General features: G+C 48.0%; 1 protein-coding gene across 1 annotated transcript in view; it reads right to left on the minus strand.

Moving 5' to 3' along the window:
- The window catches only part of LOC119114576 (ras-specific guanine nucleotide-releasing factor 1), a gene marked incomplete at its 3' end in the record, with an annotated part of 49001 nt that extends 35528 nt beyond the window's left edge, over positions 1 to 13473 (minus strand). The window contains exons 1-2 of the mRNA XM_037238667.1: positions 13427 to 13473; positions 5598 to 5835 (exon numbers count right to left, since the gene is read on the minus strand). Of these exons, the coding sequence (XP_037094562.1) occupies positions 5598 to 5835; positions 13427 to 13473 (285 nt within the window). The remainder of the gene's footprint in view (positions 1 to 5597; positions 5836 to 13426) is intronic.
- Between the last annotated feature and the right edge of the window lie 4437 nt (positions 13474 to 17910).

Raw genomic sequence — 17910 nt, forward strand, 5'->3', positions numbered from 1 at the left:
CGCGGCTCCTCGCCCGGGGAGGAGGACGTGACCGGCACAGCACCGCAGGCCGACGGGAGGTGTCCGCGCGAGTCTGGGTCCATGGCGCCCCCGGATCGGATTACAGAAGATCGGCGCTGGCTGGATCGACGGCGACCGACAGGGAGGAGCCGAGTTGGCGTCGGAGAGCAGGGGCAGAGACGGGGGAGGTACAGGATCGGGCCGCATTCAGAGTCAAGGACGCGGTCAACTTCCAGGTCAAGGTCATGGCCAAGGTTACGGTCACGGTCACGGTCACAACCACGGTCACGGTCACGGGGTCACGGCCACAGTCACGGGGTCACGGTCACGGTCACGGGGTCACGGCCACGGTCACGGGGTCACGGTCACGGGGTCACGGCCACAGTCACGGGGTCACGGTCACGGTCACGGAGTCACGGTCACGGTCACGGTCACGGGATCACGGTCACAGCCACAGTCAGGACCAGGGCCAGAGACAAGGTCAGGATCGAAGTCGGGTTTTCATCTGGTGACAGCTGGAGCGGGCGGGACTGTCACGCATTTGGCGCGGCGCACAGGTGGTGGCACGGCCGGCCCGACACACGTCCACCTGCTCAAACGGGCCCCGAAGGACGCCGATGACACAGGCGGACGCGAACATCTGGCGCACAACAGAAGTGACTTGGAGCAAAAGTGTCCAAAAAAATAACTTCGCAGCCTAAGTTATTAGCCATTTCCGACCAAACGCCTCGACGCAACGTTCCTGGGACTGGCTTAAACAAGGCGTCTAACTTTGAACAAACTGGTGTTTCGAGAACGCTCGTGTCGGGGGCTTTTGTCGCAACGATACGTGTGACGTCCGCGTTCCCGCTGAACCGAAGCACCATAGTTGCGTGGCCATCCGCTTTCAATGATGTTTCTGTCAGTTCAGCCTGTCACGCCCGTCCACACACACTGGTCTGTCAGCGTTAACAACGTCAACTGTGCGGTACCAAGAACTCGTGCAGACGGTGGATGTTGACAGAGACACAAACCAGAATCGCTGACGAGAATATTGTAAGATATTCTCACCACGCTGCGTTGCGTTTTGGCTTGCCGCAACAATTCTCATGTTGCTGCTTCACTCTTTCCGACACTGATCTGCGCATTGTATCTTCACTTGTACTGCCTATCTCCTTGTCAGTGCATATTGACCACGGTCAATCAGCCCAACTCGGTAAGCGCGTCGTTCCTTTGTGATCAGCTGGCTTGCAAAATTTCCTTACACGTAAGCCCAATAAATAAAGTGCAGGATAGGAGGCTGCTGATTGTATTGAGCTTATGCAGTGGCACTCTGCGTGTCTCCACGGGCTGTTATAGATGCCGCCAGATAGCCCACCATCCGAGCGGGATCCCATTTACTCCGAGCGATAAGGCCTAGATAGCAGGTGCAAAGGCTGGCAAGCTCCATGAGGAACAATCAGCATTTGTCGCGTGCGGATGGGTGCGGTGCACGATAATACTTCAGGAATGACCTAGTTTCCGATGGACTGGACCGCCTATTGCCCTAAGAATTCACCAATACGTGTCTGTCCGTCCGCCAATCAAGCATTGGCCCGTGATTTACCACGAAAGGATCCAGACAGTCTGCGCCGTGTTGGGCAAAGGCCACATATCAGTATCTATCGTCTGCACATCTGAAACAATGAGCTTAGGACTGCCCTGCTTAAAATTGGATTCAGACTGTTACATAAGTAACCCACTGACGCACGTTTCATGCGAGTACAACCGAGTCCTCACTGGTTCGCTGTATGCGAGGCATCGGCGAGACCGTAGGCCGTTTGATGAGGCTGCCTGTACCGGAGCGGCTATCCGAACTCGACACGGGAACAAACGTCACGCTACCACACATGTTCGAGCAACAACCCCGTAAACATGGAGAAGCGGGAGACGCTGCTCTATCCCATACAAAACGAGCACAAAGTGTGCCCCATCTAACTTCATCTATTCATTTTTCATTACGCGGGTCATTACCGATATGTGAGCCGGGCGATAAGTAATGGAATAAATTCCCACTTGCATGCCTGTCATTCCGATTTTTATATGTTTTGTGTAACTACAGATATTGACTTACAGATATTGACTTATACAGATATTGACTTTTTTACAGATATTGACTTATATTGATTCGCCAGGGTGCGCTGAGACTTCAGGAACAAGATCCAACAATTGGCTACTCTGGTACTGCACTGAGAACCTCACTGCATTAAATTGGATTTTAAAAGCACATTCACTGAATAATTTTTAACACAATGCAGACTGCCCAAAACCACGATTCAGGAGAAGTTCGAAGGGAGGAAGCCATCAGAACATATTTGGCTAGTATCATTTCCTGGCCCCACAACCTTAAGGATAAAAAAGCCAAACTCTTGAATGTATGGCTAATGGCGATCTCGACCAGTGCAGTTAATTTTTCGAGAGTGCATGCTATCTAAGCAGACAAAAACGGTTGATGAGATACCTTAGCCAGATAGATTGAAGGAAAACAATGCAACAGCTGCTATTATTCTAAAAAGCATTCCAAAAAATGATACAAATCATTCTACCAATATTTCTAAAGAACAAACTATTTCTTTTAAAAAACATTCCGAAAGTGATGAACTTTTGGATTCTGAACCAAGTTGTTCAGTATTAAGTCACAACCGTCAGCATGGAAATCGCTCTCGGTTTGTAACAACGTCTCGATACGACTTGAACGTGACGTCACCACTGAGATCCGTCTAGTGTCGACCTTGACCCGGCCGGTGCAGTTGTGCCCGCAGCGTCATCGCGCGGAAAAAGTGGGCCGATATGTCTTTCTCGTATTATCTGCGAAATCTTTCGTAAGGTGTTAACCGTGGCATTAAGCACGCTCGTCCAAAAAATCGTTACCTCACCAAACTCAGTTTTTGAAGCGTCGATACACCCTCGATAACTTGAGAACTCTTCCGAATGTGGTGGGATATATAATCAAAAGACCACATTCCATGACATTCGGGCGCACTGTGTTGTAAGCTTGCGTTCAACAATATTAAGCACAGGTAAGAGTGCTTATCTACGTGACACATAGACACATACGGAAAAATGGTAAGACGGTGCTTATTTATGTACCTATGCAAAAATGTTCCTTGCAAATGCACTTAGAAATTAACGTAATATTATTTTTCATTATTTTTTTAAACACAAAAAATACGCAGCAATGTATCTACGCCCTACGGATAAGTGGATTATGTCACTTCAAAACGGCACAGAACTAGCGGTTATAAGCAATGGCTACATATCGAAGTGATTTACGCAAAAAAGAATGATGCAAAATGTCAAATTTTTGTATTCTTCTTTAACTAAACAATGGCATTTCTTGCCACTAAAATACGGGAATTGGCGATTATCAACGACATTGACATCAAACATGCGATGGCCAAAATACTAAAGTGAGGTGCGTATGTATATTGTATATGGCGGTCGCTGTGAGTGACCAGGCATCTACGGAGGGGCTGATGGATGCACTGACAGTATTTTCTTAAGTCACCGGTCTTGGGTTAACTGTGCATAAATCAAAACTGATGTGGGTTGACAGCTCACGTCAACGCTCGGGTTTTGCGTGCGAGATTTGTACCAGCAGCGAAATGCATTCGGATTTTGGGCGTATGGTTTAGCACCACAGACAATTACGAGGAGGATCATATCAGGCCGCCACCGCACAGCGTGTTGTTTACCATTACCATCTGGCGCCAACGGATTCTGAGCATAAAGAACAAAATAACAGTGGCCAAAGCCACCTGATATCTAAAATGATATATAGCATCTCTTCTGTCGCAATTAAAACGATGCATGCGCAATGTAGTCCCAATGATGGTGTTATGTCCATGTTTACTATGTGTTTCCAGCCTTGGTAGCAATTAGTACTGCAAAATTGTGACAAAGCAGTGTCTTGTAAGCATTACACAACACAAATCTGAAAAGCCAGGGAGTTTAAAGTTGCTTCTTTCATAGTAGTGGGCAGGGAGTGCAATGAGATTTCTTTCGCAGGAGCTTGTACCGTAAATAAAGAGGGATGTCGAGAAAACTGATATTACCAAAAAAATCGGACGTGTCTGATCAAACAATGACTGAAAAGTACAAAAATGTGGCATACTCTATTTAAAGGAAGTTTTCCACATTTAGATGGGTTTTGCATTAAAATAGCCATCTAGGTGACCTTCCGGTGCTGTTCACAATCGTGCCGTTCTTAAGACCTATGTCCGTCCTGTTCTCTGAGCCACACACCGCGCAAATTGGGAGGGTATTTTGGGGAGAGTATTTCAGTCACATTGACATTCAAGACGCCAAAATAACTTCATTCAAGTCTTATCATTCCATAAGCCATGCGGCGATTAAAAACAAGGAAAATATAATTGTCGAGGCGCTTAATTTGACGTTCGTGAGTGAAATTTCAAGACGTAACAGCCGCGAGTTGGCTCTCGATCAATGTTGTGCAAGGTTCGATGACGCAAACAAACCATGGCGCATTGAGGAGCATATTATCAAACAGAGATTGTGCTTGTCTAGAGCAGTCTTTCCACTTAAAAAGGATACCAATAGTTATAAGTAGAATTGTTTCGTCATATCTGATACTTGTTTCCATATCGTCAAATGTGAAGGATTCCCTTGACAGGGAATGGCCACATTTGAGAATATTGAAGTGTCCGACGGGGATCAGAATTAAGGATTCCTGGACTAAGAGTGTAATACTGACACCGCGGGAAGTTAATCCAAAATACCGTGGAAAGTAATACTAAGGGACACGGGTGGAAAACCGGTCGATGTAAACGCTAGAGACTCGATGTCACAACTGAATCTGAACAGACGTGTCCTTGCATCCAATATACGCACAAGAGACTTCCACGTCATTGAAATAGACATCGTCACATCCAATGCTTTGAACAGGTGGGAACACGAAGGTGCGCATGGATCTGCAAGAGTGGTAGGGAGTTTCGTACATCCATTATACTTAAACGGAGTCAGCTATACGCCAATGGTATTAACTTGAATATTTCATCCTTATGTCGCTACTAAAAACCCTTTATCTAAGGCGCGCAGTTCGTGCTTCAAGGGTTCCTAACTGCAACGGAAATGCATTGTTTCGTCATGGCTTCAATCGCATGTCTGTACGTGCCTTTTGGGACAAGGTAGTTGCAAACATGCATAGACATAGCACCTGTAGAGTGGCTGCATGCAAATGCGTACAATACTCTGTTTGAATTACTGAATGTGCCGCTTGTTATGAACTACCGCGGGTGTGAAGGACACAGCTTTGTTGGGCGGAAGTTTTGTTTGTTTGTGTTGTCATATGCAGTGTTCGTAGAAGTGACCGATTGGTAATTAACGTCTTGTCACATGTAATGTGTAGCATTTTTTCCGAGAATGTTAGTGTAGGTATCTATGCAAGCCTGTTTATAAGCAATCTATTGGCTGCGCCGATGAAATTTGGATAAAAAGTGGTGGAAGTTGGCGCAGAAAAATAGCCACTCCCCAGATTCCGCAAGTCTTATAACTAGCCAAGTCTATCCACCTGGTCATCTCCAATCTGCTTCAGACCGGCCCGGCGCCAGGCCTCTCACCTGGTACAGGTTGAACCACCGCAGCTGCCACTTGGAGTTGTCGGAGGTGCGCTTGTAGAGGCTGCCGCACATGTGCTGGTCGTAGCGCGCCTTCTCGGCCAGCATCAGCAGCTGGTTGTCGTTGATGCGCACGCTGCGCTGCATCTTGGGCGAGAGCATAGCCTGGACGGACGGGCGGCGCGCCGCTCGGGAGCGCCCCGTGGCCGCCGCGCGACGCAGATCGATCCCGCCGCTCCACCTGTCGACCAGCGGCGAGCGGACTCACACCGTGCACGACACGCCGCCGACGGCGCGGCGCCACGGTTTCACGCGGCGGAGGCGTCTGCCGGTGGCGGCGCTGACACGGATCACACGGCGCGCGGGACACCCTCGGAAGAGAGCGTGACGCTGCGCTGCGATCGGAGGGGAGCGCAATCAATGTCGGTGCTCGTTGTCCGCCTACCGGGCGCTGTGCACGCGCAAGGCAGGATTGCGCGCGGGCTGCTGGTAGGCCGTGTAAAACACCCTGCTGGTGGCCTGTGACTGATCCGACCTGTCGACTCGTAGAGCCCAAGGTAGGGCCAGCAAGCGGGGCCGATCCCACCACTGCGTTATTCTTGAAACGTCGTATGAAACAGGGCTAAACTTGACGAGGTGGGCTGCTGCTCCAGCAGGTTTTAAATGAGATGAGAATATGTGAATCCTTGGAACTTGACACGAGCGGGGGCGCGTGAAGTCAGAGCAGCGTTTGTCGTGCAGTGTGCGATTCAAGGGTATTGTAGTTCACGTGCGTGTGTTTTAGGATTATTTGTGCCGTGTTCGTTCTGTTTTGAATAGTTTTTAAGGCGTTTTTTTTTGTTTTGGCTTTTTCTAGGATAAATTGATAAAACTCTTCGAGTTTCCACGTGACTTCTGTGCCACTTTTGCATTTCGTCAAAACTAAGTTACATTAGGTAATAGATAGGTGCATCTTAGTTTTTGAGAGCAGTTGCTGTAACCTTTGGAGCATTTTTTGTTGATAAGTAAGACCTTCGATTATTTCCTTGTCAGGTCTGTAGTATGGGAGGCATCAGCTTAGTGATAGATCAGGCCCTAGATAATGTAGCTTTTAGGAAAGAAGTACAGATTTTCAAGGAAACGCATGCTTGTTTAAATTTTATTAAGAATGAGAGGTTGGCAAAGGTGTCAACTGGGTGCGGGGCAAAGTCAACTGGGTGAGGTGCACTCCACCTACAAGGCTGAAGTATGACAGGTAACACAGAATAAAGGATCAAGACCTTCTCATGTAGATGTTGGAAGTGCAGCTGTGCCTACTGCGAACAGTTCTGAGGCACTGCGAGATACTCCCAGGGTTGACCAAGTAAAAGCGATGGTGAAGCGGGGATTGTCGAAGTGGGGGATTCTCGAGCTAGACGTCTCAATAGGAATTTCTGCACGGGAAGGGAAGGAAGAAGATGTCTAACTAATCCTGCAGCCAAGATCAGGGACCTAGTGACACTGGTAGCGGAGGTCACCAGCGAAAACCAGGTCAATGCCGTTATTGCATAGGTCGGAGTCAAAAATATAGGGCCGGCAAATAGTGAGTAGGTAATTCAAGACTATAGGACCCTGAATCTATATCAGAGCAGCTCCTCAGTGCAGTTCCAGGGCACCGGTGGCCGGTGCTAGAGTAGGGAAACTTTGCAAAAGGCTAGACTTCACGTTTGTAGACGAGCGGGACGGGTTTTTCAGATGGAAAGATCCCTATCAGAGGGACAGACTCCACTTCTATGAGAAGGGTGAACGAACGCATCCTTGAGGGAAAATAGCGTCTGGGGATCAGAGGGTGAACATAAAACGCCTGAGAAACGAAAATTCAAAATTGCTAAGCAGCGAGGCAAAAAGAAGTGAAATAAAAGTTAGGTGCTTTTATGCCGATATAACAAGTATCAGAAACGATTTTGGGAGCTTTATGTTCATATGCCTGAAGAAAAATTAGACCCGGTGGCCACTAATGAATTTGGGATCAGTGAGCAGGTTGTGTGGGATAGTCTACAAGAGTTTGAAGCATCTGATTTTAAGATGTGTACTTTTCACAGGAAAGTGAAAAGGGAGGTGGGATACTAGCATATGTAAGGCAGAATATAAAATGTGTAATTGTAGACGGCATGAAGAATGACGATATCGTGGAATCTGTCTTGGTATATTTGGTTGTGTCGAAGGGCAACCACTTACGCACTGGAACATTCTACAGGCCTCCAAATAGGATCTGGATTTGTCAGGATCTGGGCATAGAATATGTGAAGAAATTGGTATAAGTATGAATGGAAAATGTGTAGTGCTGGAATATTTTAACAACTCAGGCTGGAGCGTAGATCTTGCCCAATCGTCGAATAGTTACGACAATATTTTTGCTTGTTTTGAAGAAAATTTTCTTCACCAGATGGTGTGCAAACCCACTAGGAAAGATGAGCTTTTGGATCTCGTTATGACTAATGAGGAGGGTTCGGTAGATGCTTTGACAGCATATGAGACGCTGGGAAATAAATGCCATACCATTGTAAGGCTTTTAATGTGTCTGGAAATTTCAGGTAGAGATAATCATATTCGTTTTCTGAATTTCGCTAAGGGTACATTTGCAGAGCTTGCTGCCTTCCTCGCCAGCATCCAGCGGGGAGATATTCCAACTGGTCTCACTGCACATCAGATGTGGGAAGTGGTCAATGATAGTTCAAAGGGACAGAGAAGGTGCTTCCTTCCAGGAAAATGTGAAACAAAAATAGTTTAGGAAGCCCCTTGGCTGATACACACGGTGCAGAATTTGGTGGAGGTGATGGAGGGCATATGATAGACAAAAAGTGCAGGAGACAGACATCAACAAGACAGTGTATAGGATGCCGCAAAAAGCTTAAGCAGGAAATCAGGGCAGCTAAAAGATTACCAGAAATATGGGAGGCAAATGGCGACGTGCCAGCTCTGGCGAAGTTAAAAAAATTTGCAGTTACCAAAAATTCAGATCTGTGCGATCTAAATCTGCCCCTCTCGGGGAGGTGGAAAGTCTTAAGCGGAGGACTGGATCTGACCAGATATATGGTAGAGTGTTGAATAAATGCGTAAGTACTTAAGCCTGTCCTGTTATGTGAATATCTAATAGATCACTGAGTTTCTCAGAAGTACCGGAGGACTGGCGCAATGCCAGTGTAGCACCAATTTTAAAGAAGGAAGCCAAATAAGTGCCAGCAGCCACAGACCTGTGAGTCTTACCTCACCAGCATGGAAGATCTCAGAGAAGTTCCTTGAGGCTAGCACTCAGTCACGCTTAGAAAGGCATCAGTTCACGAATAGTCGTTAGCGTGGTTTTCTTTCCGGTAGGTCCTGTTTTACAAATCTTCTAGAGCTTATGAAGCATGTTATTAGTTTGATAGATAAAGGCAATAGTGTAGATGTTGTCTTTCTAGATTTCAGTCAGCCTGCTTGATAAGGTGTTACACCAACGTCTACTATATCAGTTAAAATTGCGTGACATTGGGGAAAAATTCTTGGCTGGGTAAGGGCTTAGCTACTTAACAAAGAGCAGTGCTCAGTGGTACAAGAGCTCAGTGGGAGCTGGTAGAGAGTAGGGGTCCACAGTGGTCGGTGTGGGGCCCTTTGCTCTTCATTATTTCTGTGAGCAGCGTGATGGGGTCAGAGGCTGGTTCCCGGGCGTGGGAAGGTGGTTGCCAAACGTATTAAGTACAAAATCGGTCACCACTGGACATATAGAGGGGACACGTTCCTGTATCTAGGTGCAAAGCTTTCCTCTTCGACCAATACTAACCAGAAAAAAACTTATACATTGCGACGTTCGAGCCACGGTTGAATTTTGCGACAGGAGATAAACAGGAGCTTAGCCACAAACTTTCACCAGCCCTACGGCACCATTGATGGATAATACGGAAAATGTGCATGCACATGTGAGGCTGGAGGGAGTAAAATTAACTTGTTTTGCGGTGAGGCTACTTCAGGGATAAGAGCGAAGGGATTCATATAATCTGGCACGTGAAGTGCTGAAGTCACACGTTGCATTCCATTTTTCACTTCTGTGGAGTAAAGAGCATGAGAAATAGCTGCGTCAGAGGCACTTCCGGGAACGACAAAAAGGGAGTTGATTGGATTGGAGTGGGGATCTTTGGGATCCACCCTAATAAAACACCAGTCTATTTTGCCAGTCTTGCGCATTTCCTCAGAGCTGAGCCGATGATAGGCAGCACAGCAAAATATTACTATAATAATCTTGACCGGGTTATCATATTTTGATGCCACTCAAACTAAAGTGGTGAGCGAAGTCGCATTACAGCTATTAATCGCTCTTAGATTTGCATTCATAAGCAGTTTTCAGTCCGCCCTTATTTGGGTGGATTTGTCAATTTCCAAGCGCAATTCAATCCTAGGACGCATCATGACAATTGTCCGATGCAGTTCAGCTAATCAATGAATGCGATCATCTTACCTCCTTTCGGCCAGCTGGCATTTGAAGGCCAACAGCGGATAAAAGCATTGTGATTTATTTGTGTGCTATCTTCTGACGGACATGACTAATGATGATGAAGCATCAGCAGAGAAGTTTCCACTAACATAGCTTTTCGCTTTGGATTCCCTTGCAGTTAGCCTCATCAGTGAGTCTGGGCCTACAGGACTTCAGATGAGTGTACTGTCAGTGTGCCCCCACCAGGACCTCTGCTTGTGCCTCTAAACAGCTCACTTGTTGACGATTTTGTAAAAATCCAACAGAAGGGGCTAAGTGTTGCAGCGGCTAACGAGGCAACAAAGCAGACTGCAATGCTGTGAGCCCGAAGTGACTTTGTAGCGACCTTATGACCTTTGGCCGGTGATGCATCACTGCCGACGCTGGCATTCGATATTATGGTGCACGTCTACATGCGCTATGCGTACGTTTAAAAGTGATCATGATTTCCTGATTTGTTAACGGCAGTGACATTTATCGCTATCATCGCATTCCTATGTCTGCCCACAGACGCCTCCAGTCTGGAGTCATCGGGCACATTAAAAGTGGCGGTGCTTCTGCTAATTGGAGTCATTTGCTCAGCCGGTGCGGTCGCCCCGCCGGCTCGGTCCATGAGCATTCTTACGTGAACATTGGCGTGTTTTCCCGTTTACCATAAACATTTTTAGCACAAGAATTCAAACTCTTACCCCGATGTTCTCTCTGCCTTTGTTTGAGGGATTCCTTCGTTCAGGTCTTTGAGACAATTATTATTCACATATCACATGCGCAAAAACGGTATTTTTCTTGAGTTCCGGCGTAATTCACCTTGGCTCCAGCAAAGGAAAAATGTTGGAAGGCTTTCATTTTGCGATGCATGTTATCAGTTTTGCCAATGCTCCATTACATGCTCGTGAAACGGCCGCGACGCCAAATGGTCTGAAACGCCGTCAACACGATGATAAATGCCTTCTTTGTTTTCAACGTTTAAACGGTATTACAGCGGACCTGTTGAAGGCCGAACCAATCCATCAGGAAATACCAGAACTCTACAAATATGCTGATGGGGGTGAGGCAGTTTTTATCTCCAACACCAGCTTCATGGCTGCAAGAGCGCGCGGCATAGATATGCCGCGTGTAATCCCCGCAAGTCGCGTATTCATTTCACCGCACCACAATGGACCACGACGGGGCGTGGCTTATTGCGACGCCGGAGACTCCAGCGGACATGCGCAGTAGAGCTGTCCTGTTCGACGACGAGTGAGTGTTAAGTGAGTGAGTGGGTAAGATGAGGGAGCCAGACACATGTCTCCCGTCAGTGGCGGTTGTTTACGTCAGCGTCACTTTCAACTTCTGTGCCGGGCTGAGCTGAACTAGTTAAACGCTGACCCGGCTACAGCTGGGCCATTTCATTAGGCTCCAACATGCCGTCGTGCAAGAGTTTTTATTGTCGAATGATCACAGGCAACCGAAGCTTTGGAGCCATGACCCGTCAACAGCGCCAAGTTTCATTTCCACCGGGGTGACGTTGGTTTGGATTTTCCTTTGGATAAGAAGACAACAGTGCCACCTCTTATCTTGTCCATAACTTGTGTGCAGACCATTCTGGTTTGTATAGGCATCTTTCACGTTGCAAAATGTTAGACGAGAACACAATTTACCATCAAATCTGGACTGCATGAAAAGGGGGACTAACAAGAGTGAAGCCTACCGTTTGTCGTCAAGTCCTTGACAGTAGTCGGTCAAATTTGCCATAGAAATGTTCTTGTTCCGCCAGTATGCACCTACTCGTCATTTCACTTTTGCGAACTGTATCTCATGAGACCAAATATTAAAGTACTGCAAACGTGAAATGATAAGGATGTGCACAAAGACGAGATAAGGGCTCCTCAGAAGAAAACTTCACCAGAAATTTTCGGCAGCCAGGTTCGGGTAACAGCGTCTGCAAAACCCACACCCAAACCTGTTAGAATAATAATGGATTGGTTTCGTGCCTCGTCCGAAACAGAAAGTTGTCAGAGCTAGAGGCCGCACTAAATAGCGGCTGTTATCGATATCCTGGCAAAGCATCGTTTGCAGAACCCTTTAGCTACGTTTACTGCTGACGTTGGGGCGGGTATCCCCGCGGAGCGTGCTATGGGTCATTAGTCAATCACACGGCGCTTCAGCACCACGGCCTTCTCTTGCGGGGCAAATGCACCTTCACTGACTATCCAGGACCTTCGTGTCCACGGCACGTGCCTGGCGTTGGCTAAAAGCACGCTCCCACAGAGTCACGAGAACTGCAGTGCTCTGTACTTGTAGTGAGGCCGCGTGCACTGAAACGCCAGCCTTGGCGAGGAAGACTGGGCATTCGAATGCCTTCCACACACGTGACCTGCCTTGGCGAGGAAGACTGGGCATTCGAATGCCTTCCACACACGTGACCTGCCTTGGCGAGGAGGACTGGGCATTCGAATGCCTTCCACACACGTGACCTGCCTTGGCGAGGAAAACTGGGCATTCGAATGCCTTCCACACACGTGACCCGCCTTGGCGAGGAAGACTGGGCATTCGAATGCCTTCCACACACGTGACCTGCCTTGGCGAGGAGGACTGGGCATTCGAATGCCTTCCACACACGTGACCTGCCTTGGCGAGGAAGACTGGGCATTCGAATGCCTTCCACACACGTGACCTGCCTTGGCGAGGAAGACTGGGCATTCGAATGCCTTCCACACACGTGACCTGCCTTGGCGAGGAGGACTGGGCATTCGAATGCCTTCCACACACGTGACCAGCCTTGGCGAGGAGGACTGGGCATTCGAATGCCTTCCACACACGTGACCTGCCTTGGCGAGGAGGACTGGGCATTCGAATGCCTTCCACACACGTGACCTGTGTGTCTTGTCGGTACACATCACCGTCTGCCTTAAAGCTTGCGTGGCTGAATGGAAAGTGGCTACTAAAATGTCAACTTACTGTACAAAGTATTGTAATACTATGGTTCGTTATAGGGCACTGAGGTAGAAGAGGCAAAAAGAAAGAACAAGGAAGACAGAAAGCTTTTAATGAGCCCTCCTACCTCGTAGCGCCTTCAGAAAAGAGGCTGGTGTGAGATTCGAAGTCTCTTTCAAAAGCTCTTGATTTGCCTAATTTGCTTGACTATTCCAAAACCAACATCACATCACCTGCACCCTTTAAAAATATGCCCTCGTCGTCCGGGAGGCGGCCGGGGTCGGCGGGGCCGGTGACCCGCCCCGGACGATGGGTGTCTGGGAGCGGCGCAGTCCGTGTCGGCGGCACCGACGGGCGTCGATTCGGCGTGCCGCGGGGACCTGTCGCCGGTGTCGCGCGGCCGCGCCGCTAACGACGGCCCGTATCGACCTCGGCGGGCCGCCGGACGCACCTCTGCGTCGCGGCACCGACCCAGCCCAGCCCGCTCTCCGGCGACATGGGCCGCCCGCGGCTGAGCGGGAGAGGAGCAGGGGAGCAGAGGGGAGAGGACGGGAAGCGACATGATGAAAGAAGGGTGGAGAGACACAGAGAAAGAGATGAAGGTGGAAGGGAGGGGGGGGGACGACTTGCGTTGAGTGGAAGAAGGCTGCAGTCTGTAGAAATGACGATGTTGTTCTTTCCTCAACTTTTCTTTCTCTGCCTTTGTCTGTTATGTTTGCTTCAATTTGAAATGGGGAAGTGGAGAAGGTGTGTTCTTCTCACCCGGGGTGATTCAGCCTTTCTCATAGGTGTTAACAGTGGAGATGTCGACATTTAGCAATTATTTAACAGCAAACAGTTAGCAATACTTTCCTGCTGATGGTCTCAACCGATATTGCAGAAGCAACGTTCATTGAGGAAGGTGGATCGGCTGTCGGATCCAAATGGTCAACTGTCGAATCCGAATGATCGGCTGTCGGATCCGAATGATCGTCTGTCAGATCCGAATGATCAGCTGTCGGATCCGAATGATCGGCTGTCGGATCCGAATGATCGACCGTCGGATCTGAATGATCGGCTGTCGGATCCGAATAATCACGGATGAAAAGCACGGCTGATATGACTGTCATGAGAAGCCCGTCGGTTCACCGTTGGTTATGAAACGTCTTGTCATAAAGGTTTGTGGAGATTTTGTTCCAACAGATTGCGCAAATTGACTTCCAAACATCTATAAAGCTTCAGAACACCATGCCTGGGAAGGGAGCAAAGCCATGCGGGACAGCATGGTAAGCGCTATGATAGAGCATTCCCTCACGCATATTGCGATGCATTTGACGCATTTGTCTGGTCTTCAACCCAACTGGTTCCTTCTACAGTTGTATTGCATCAAAATATGCACGTTGCATTCGGACGGCTGCATTTACATGAGAATGTCGAAGCTTTCTTTGCACAGAGCACCCTTTTCCGAAAGTACTGCATATCACCGAATTTATTAGGCAATGGAACTATGTTAGAATCTTGATCGCTGCCCTGAATTCTCCAGTTGCGCCAACCAAGAATATAAACACTAAAATGCGCTCACAAAAACCGGGCTAAGCCGGATGAACGCCAGAAAGCCAACTGACCTAGTCTTTGCATTCATGACAGTGACACGACAAAGCAGGGGTGGTAAAACGTACCGACTTCGTGGATAAGATCGATAAGGCTGATTGGGTCTTGGTGGATGAGGTACCAAAATGCATAATTTCACGCGAAGTTTGGTGCCAGAAATACTTTTGACTGACAATTTTAGTGATGGCAATGATAGCATATTGCAGCGCACGCTGTACAACATAACATATGGCGTTCGTGGTAACGCATTCGCCACACAACGCCAGCAAGTCCTTCCGTAAAGACCCTTTCCCTATCCTACGGCCCCATGGTATGTTTTATGTCTCATCCCATCCCGGTGGCAAAAATATCCCATGATTTTTGACTTATCGCCGTTCTCGGTGACAGATCGGTGACAGATCAGTGTAGTTTCTATGCCCCGGCCGGTCAGCCGTCTTGCTGTTTCCAGTCTACTCTCAGTGTGGCAAACAATAAAATGCTGGAGAATATCTACAGATAGCGATTGATCTGGCCGCAAGGGCATATTTCACTTGTGACGTTCAACGCACTGCAACTTTGCAACCGGCATTCGCATTGCAGTTTCATGAATGCCTACCCAGGTTCAGATTTTGGGCCTTGTTGATTTCCTTGGCGATGCCGCGATGCAGCATCCTGTCATCAGCGACGAGAGGCATTGACAGTTCAAGGAAAGTCGGTGAGATGATTGGATCGACGTAGAAATCGGCATGGATTCAGTCACCCAGGCTTCCTTTCTTTGAAAAGATCGGTGCGTTCGGTGCTGGAGGCTAAAGGCCTCGCGGAAGGGAATGACAGGAGGTGAGAAGGGGTCTTAAGTGCCCATTTGTATCGTGTTTGCTTTGCTCCTGATTGAGCGTGGTTTCTAGACACTTCGATCTTCAAATCGGTGTTGCGTCTAGTGCCCTTTTCAGTTTAGGGTTCCAGTCCCCCTCCAAAAAGTGAAGGAATGTGCCAATCTGGGGATACCCTTATGTTGGGAGTATATTGCATAGTTTGCACTGCTCAGCCACCCCCCCCCCCCTTCCCAACTTGTGTTTGAGAAGCGTGCCCCTGCCTTAAATGTAAGCATTTCATTACCGTTTTGTTAGCATTGAAATGACAATCATTCCCAGTTCAACCTCTTGCTAATATTGACCCTGGCTGAACCTGGCTGCTGGAAATCTATGTGATAGTCAAATAATGTAGCCAATGAGGAGGCAGTGAGGAGTGAGGAGTGCGGTGGTGCAATAAATGTGGGCAATGATGGCGGGGTCCCATTGCCATCCCCCCTTAACCAAGAGTTTTACTTCAGACGGAAGGGGGTTTGTGGGATTGGGGTTTGACTGTCACAAAAGTTTAATAAAAATGAGCATTTGACACTCTCTGAAGACAGTTTCGTCTATTCGCTGATGATGTCATCCCTAATGTAACAGGAATAGCTCCAGAAGTGAGTAATTCTGCAGTGCTCATTCATGTGAGTATTTCTTTCCACCTGAGAATATACCAGTTGTAGCAGTGCAAATTTGTTATCTTTCATTATTGTTGTTCACGTCTTTGTTTTGTTGACATCTTTGTTTGCACTTTAACATTGACATAAAAATTTCTGGATGCAACTATTGATATAATCACTATCCAAATTAAGGGCAGGTTGTGATGGCTTACAGCCTGCCTAAAATGCAGCCTAGATTGGTAGTGAAAATCAATGCAGTTTGTCTGGTGGTGGCCTCATGCCAGGGGTGGCGATTTTTATGCGTGTGATTAGCGGGGGAGGGGGTAATGCGCCATGGACCTCCAACCCCACCTTCTTGAGTGTGCTTGTGAACATATTTAGTCTGCTTTGTTTTGATTGCAGGCAATTTGCATTCTGTATTTGCTTGTCCCTTATACACGAAATCAGTTATTTGAAAAGTGGTCATGGCCGGTGAATAAGACCCGGAGAGCGCAGACTTTATGTTATTGTTAGCTTTTCCTGATTTTGTGTTTGTTTGTAATCTTCCAGCTAGAACTATTGGGGATGGCAGCAATGAGAGGCCCAAATCAACATAAGAGTGGGGTAGGCTCCAGAAAATAATTTGAACTGACACTCGTGCATCATGCACAAGCATCACAGGTGAGCCTCAATTTGCTTATTACTTGGGGTGCTAATGACCATTTTGGATTGCCGATTCAATTAGCGCCAAATTAAGAATGCTGGCAATGAAATGTGTCGTTCTGATATGTCAGCTGAGGTTTTCCATGATCCTAAATACATTTTTTCTCACGGAACGTGTAAAATTTAATAACAAGGAATGACAGTCGAAATGCACCCTCACACTGATTGGCCGCTTTTCAAATCGTAGACAGACAGGGGACGAAGCCCTGCCGTTTTGGAAACTAAAAAAGGCAAAGCATCGGGAAACAAAATTGGACTGTTCTCAATAAGAAATTGTGATGCCAGAAAGCTTTATGTTGCTAATCGACCCAACTAGACCGGTCAAAAGTAAAATTTTCCTTAAAATCAACCTGTTTTAGCCTGGCATGCTTCTCTGTTAGAAACCATAGCTAAGAACGGCAGCCAAAATCCTCAACTTTCAGACTGATCGGCTGGTTTGCATATCGTGAACAGATGGGGGGGGGGGGGGGGGACGGCCCTCAGCTACATCGGGCATAAATAGGCGCATATCTTGGTCAATTATAAATGCAACAATTTTAGTTTGGTCTGTTTAAGCCTATATTTTTAAAGGAGGGTTCCGTTAATGTAACGGTGTCAGCCCTCCGCGCGCGGTCCGTGAAATCGTCAGTTGCCGCCCGCCCTGCTGGGGGGCTGTAACTGGGGGGCCCTGCTGGTCGCTTAAAGGCTGTTTTTCTGCTACCGGCTCTTCTAGGCAACGCGGTTCCACAGGATCTCTTGGGGCCTCTGAACGTTGAACAGTCCTGGTGGCACTTGCCTACGATTGCTAAGGGGCTTCGCTGCCTCCCCCCCCCCCCCCCCCCCCCCCACCTCACCCTAAACACCTACGGGTACCAATGGCTACCTTTGATTGTTAGGGTCTCTTTGGACCAACTAGGTGCTTCTTTGGCTATTGAAGGCTCGCCGGCCACCCAGTGGATTATTTCGTCGCCGTCCCCAGAACGATTTAACCATCCTCAAAACCCTCAGGACACTTGGAGGCCTTCTTAGCTGCTCGGAACTCTTTTGGCCACTGGGAGGCTCTTTTCATCAACCAAGAGCCCTTCTGGCTGCTCGTGCTGCTCTGCCCCTTGACTGGCCAGCGGCACTCTGGACATTTCGATCTCAGTAAATGCCCAAGGCTGCATGCCTGCTTAGTGCCCCCCTTGCTGCCCAGGGCCTTACTCTTAAGGGGCCTT

This window comes from Pollicipes pollicipes, unplaced genomic scaffold, assembly GCF_011947565.3.
Source record: "Pollicipes pollicipes isolate AB1234 unplaced genomic scaffold, Ppol_2.1 Scaffold_266;HRSCAF=296_pilon_pilon_pilon, whole genome shotgun sequence".
Classification (NCBI taxonomy): domain Eukaryota; kingdom Metazoa; phylum Arthropoda; class Thecostraca; order Pollicipedomorpha; family Pollicipedidae; genus Pollicipes; species Pollicipes pollicipes.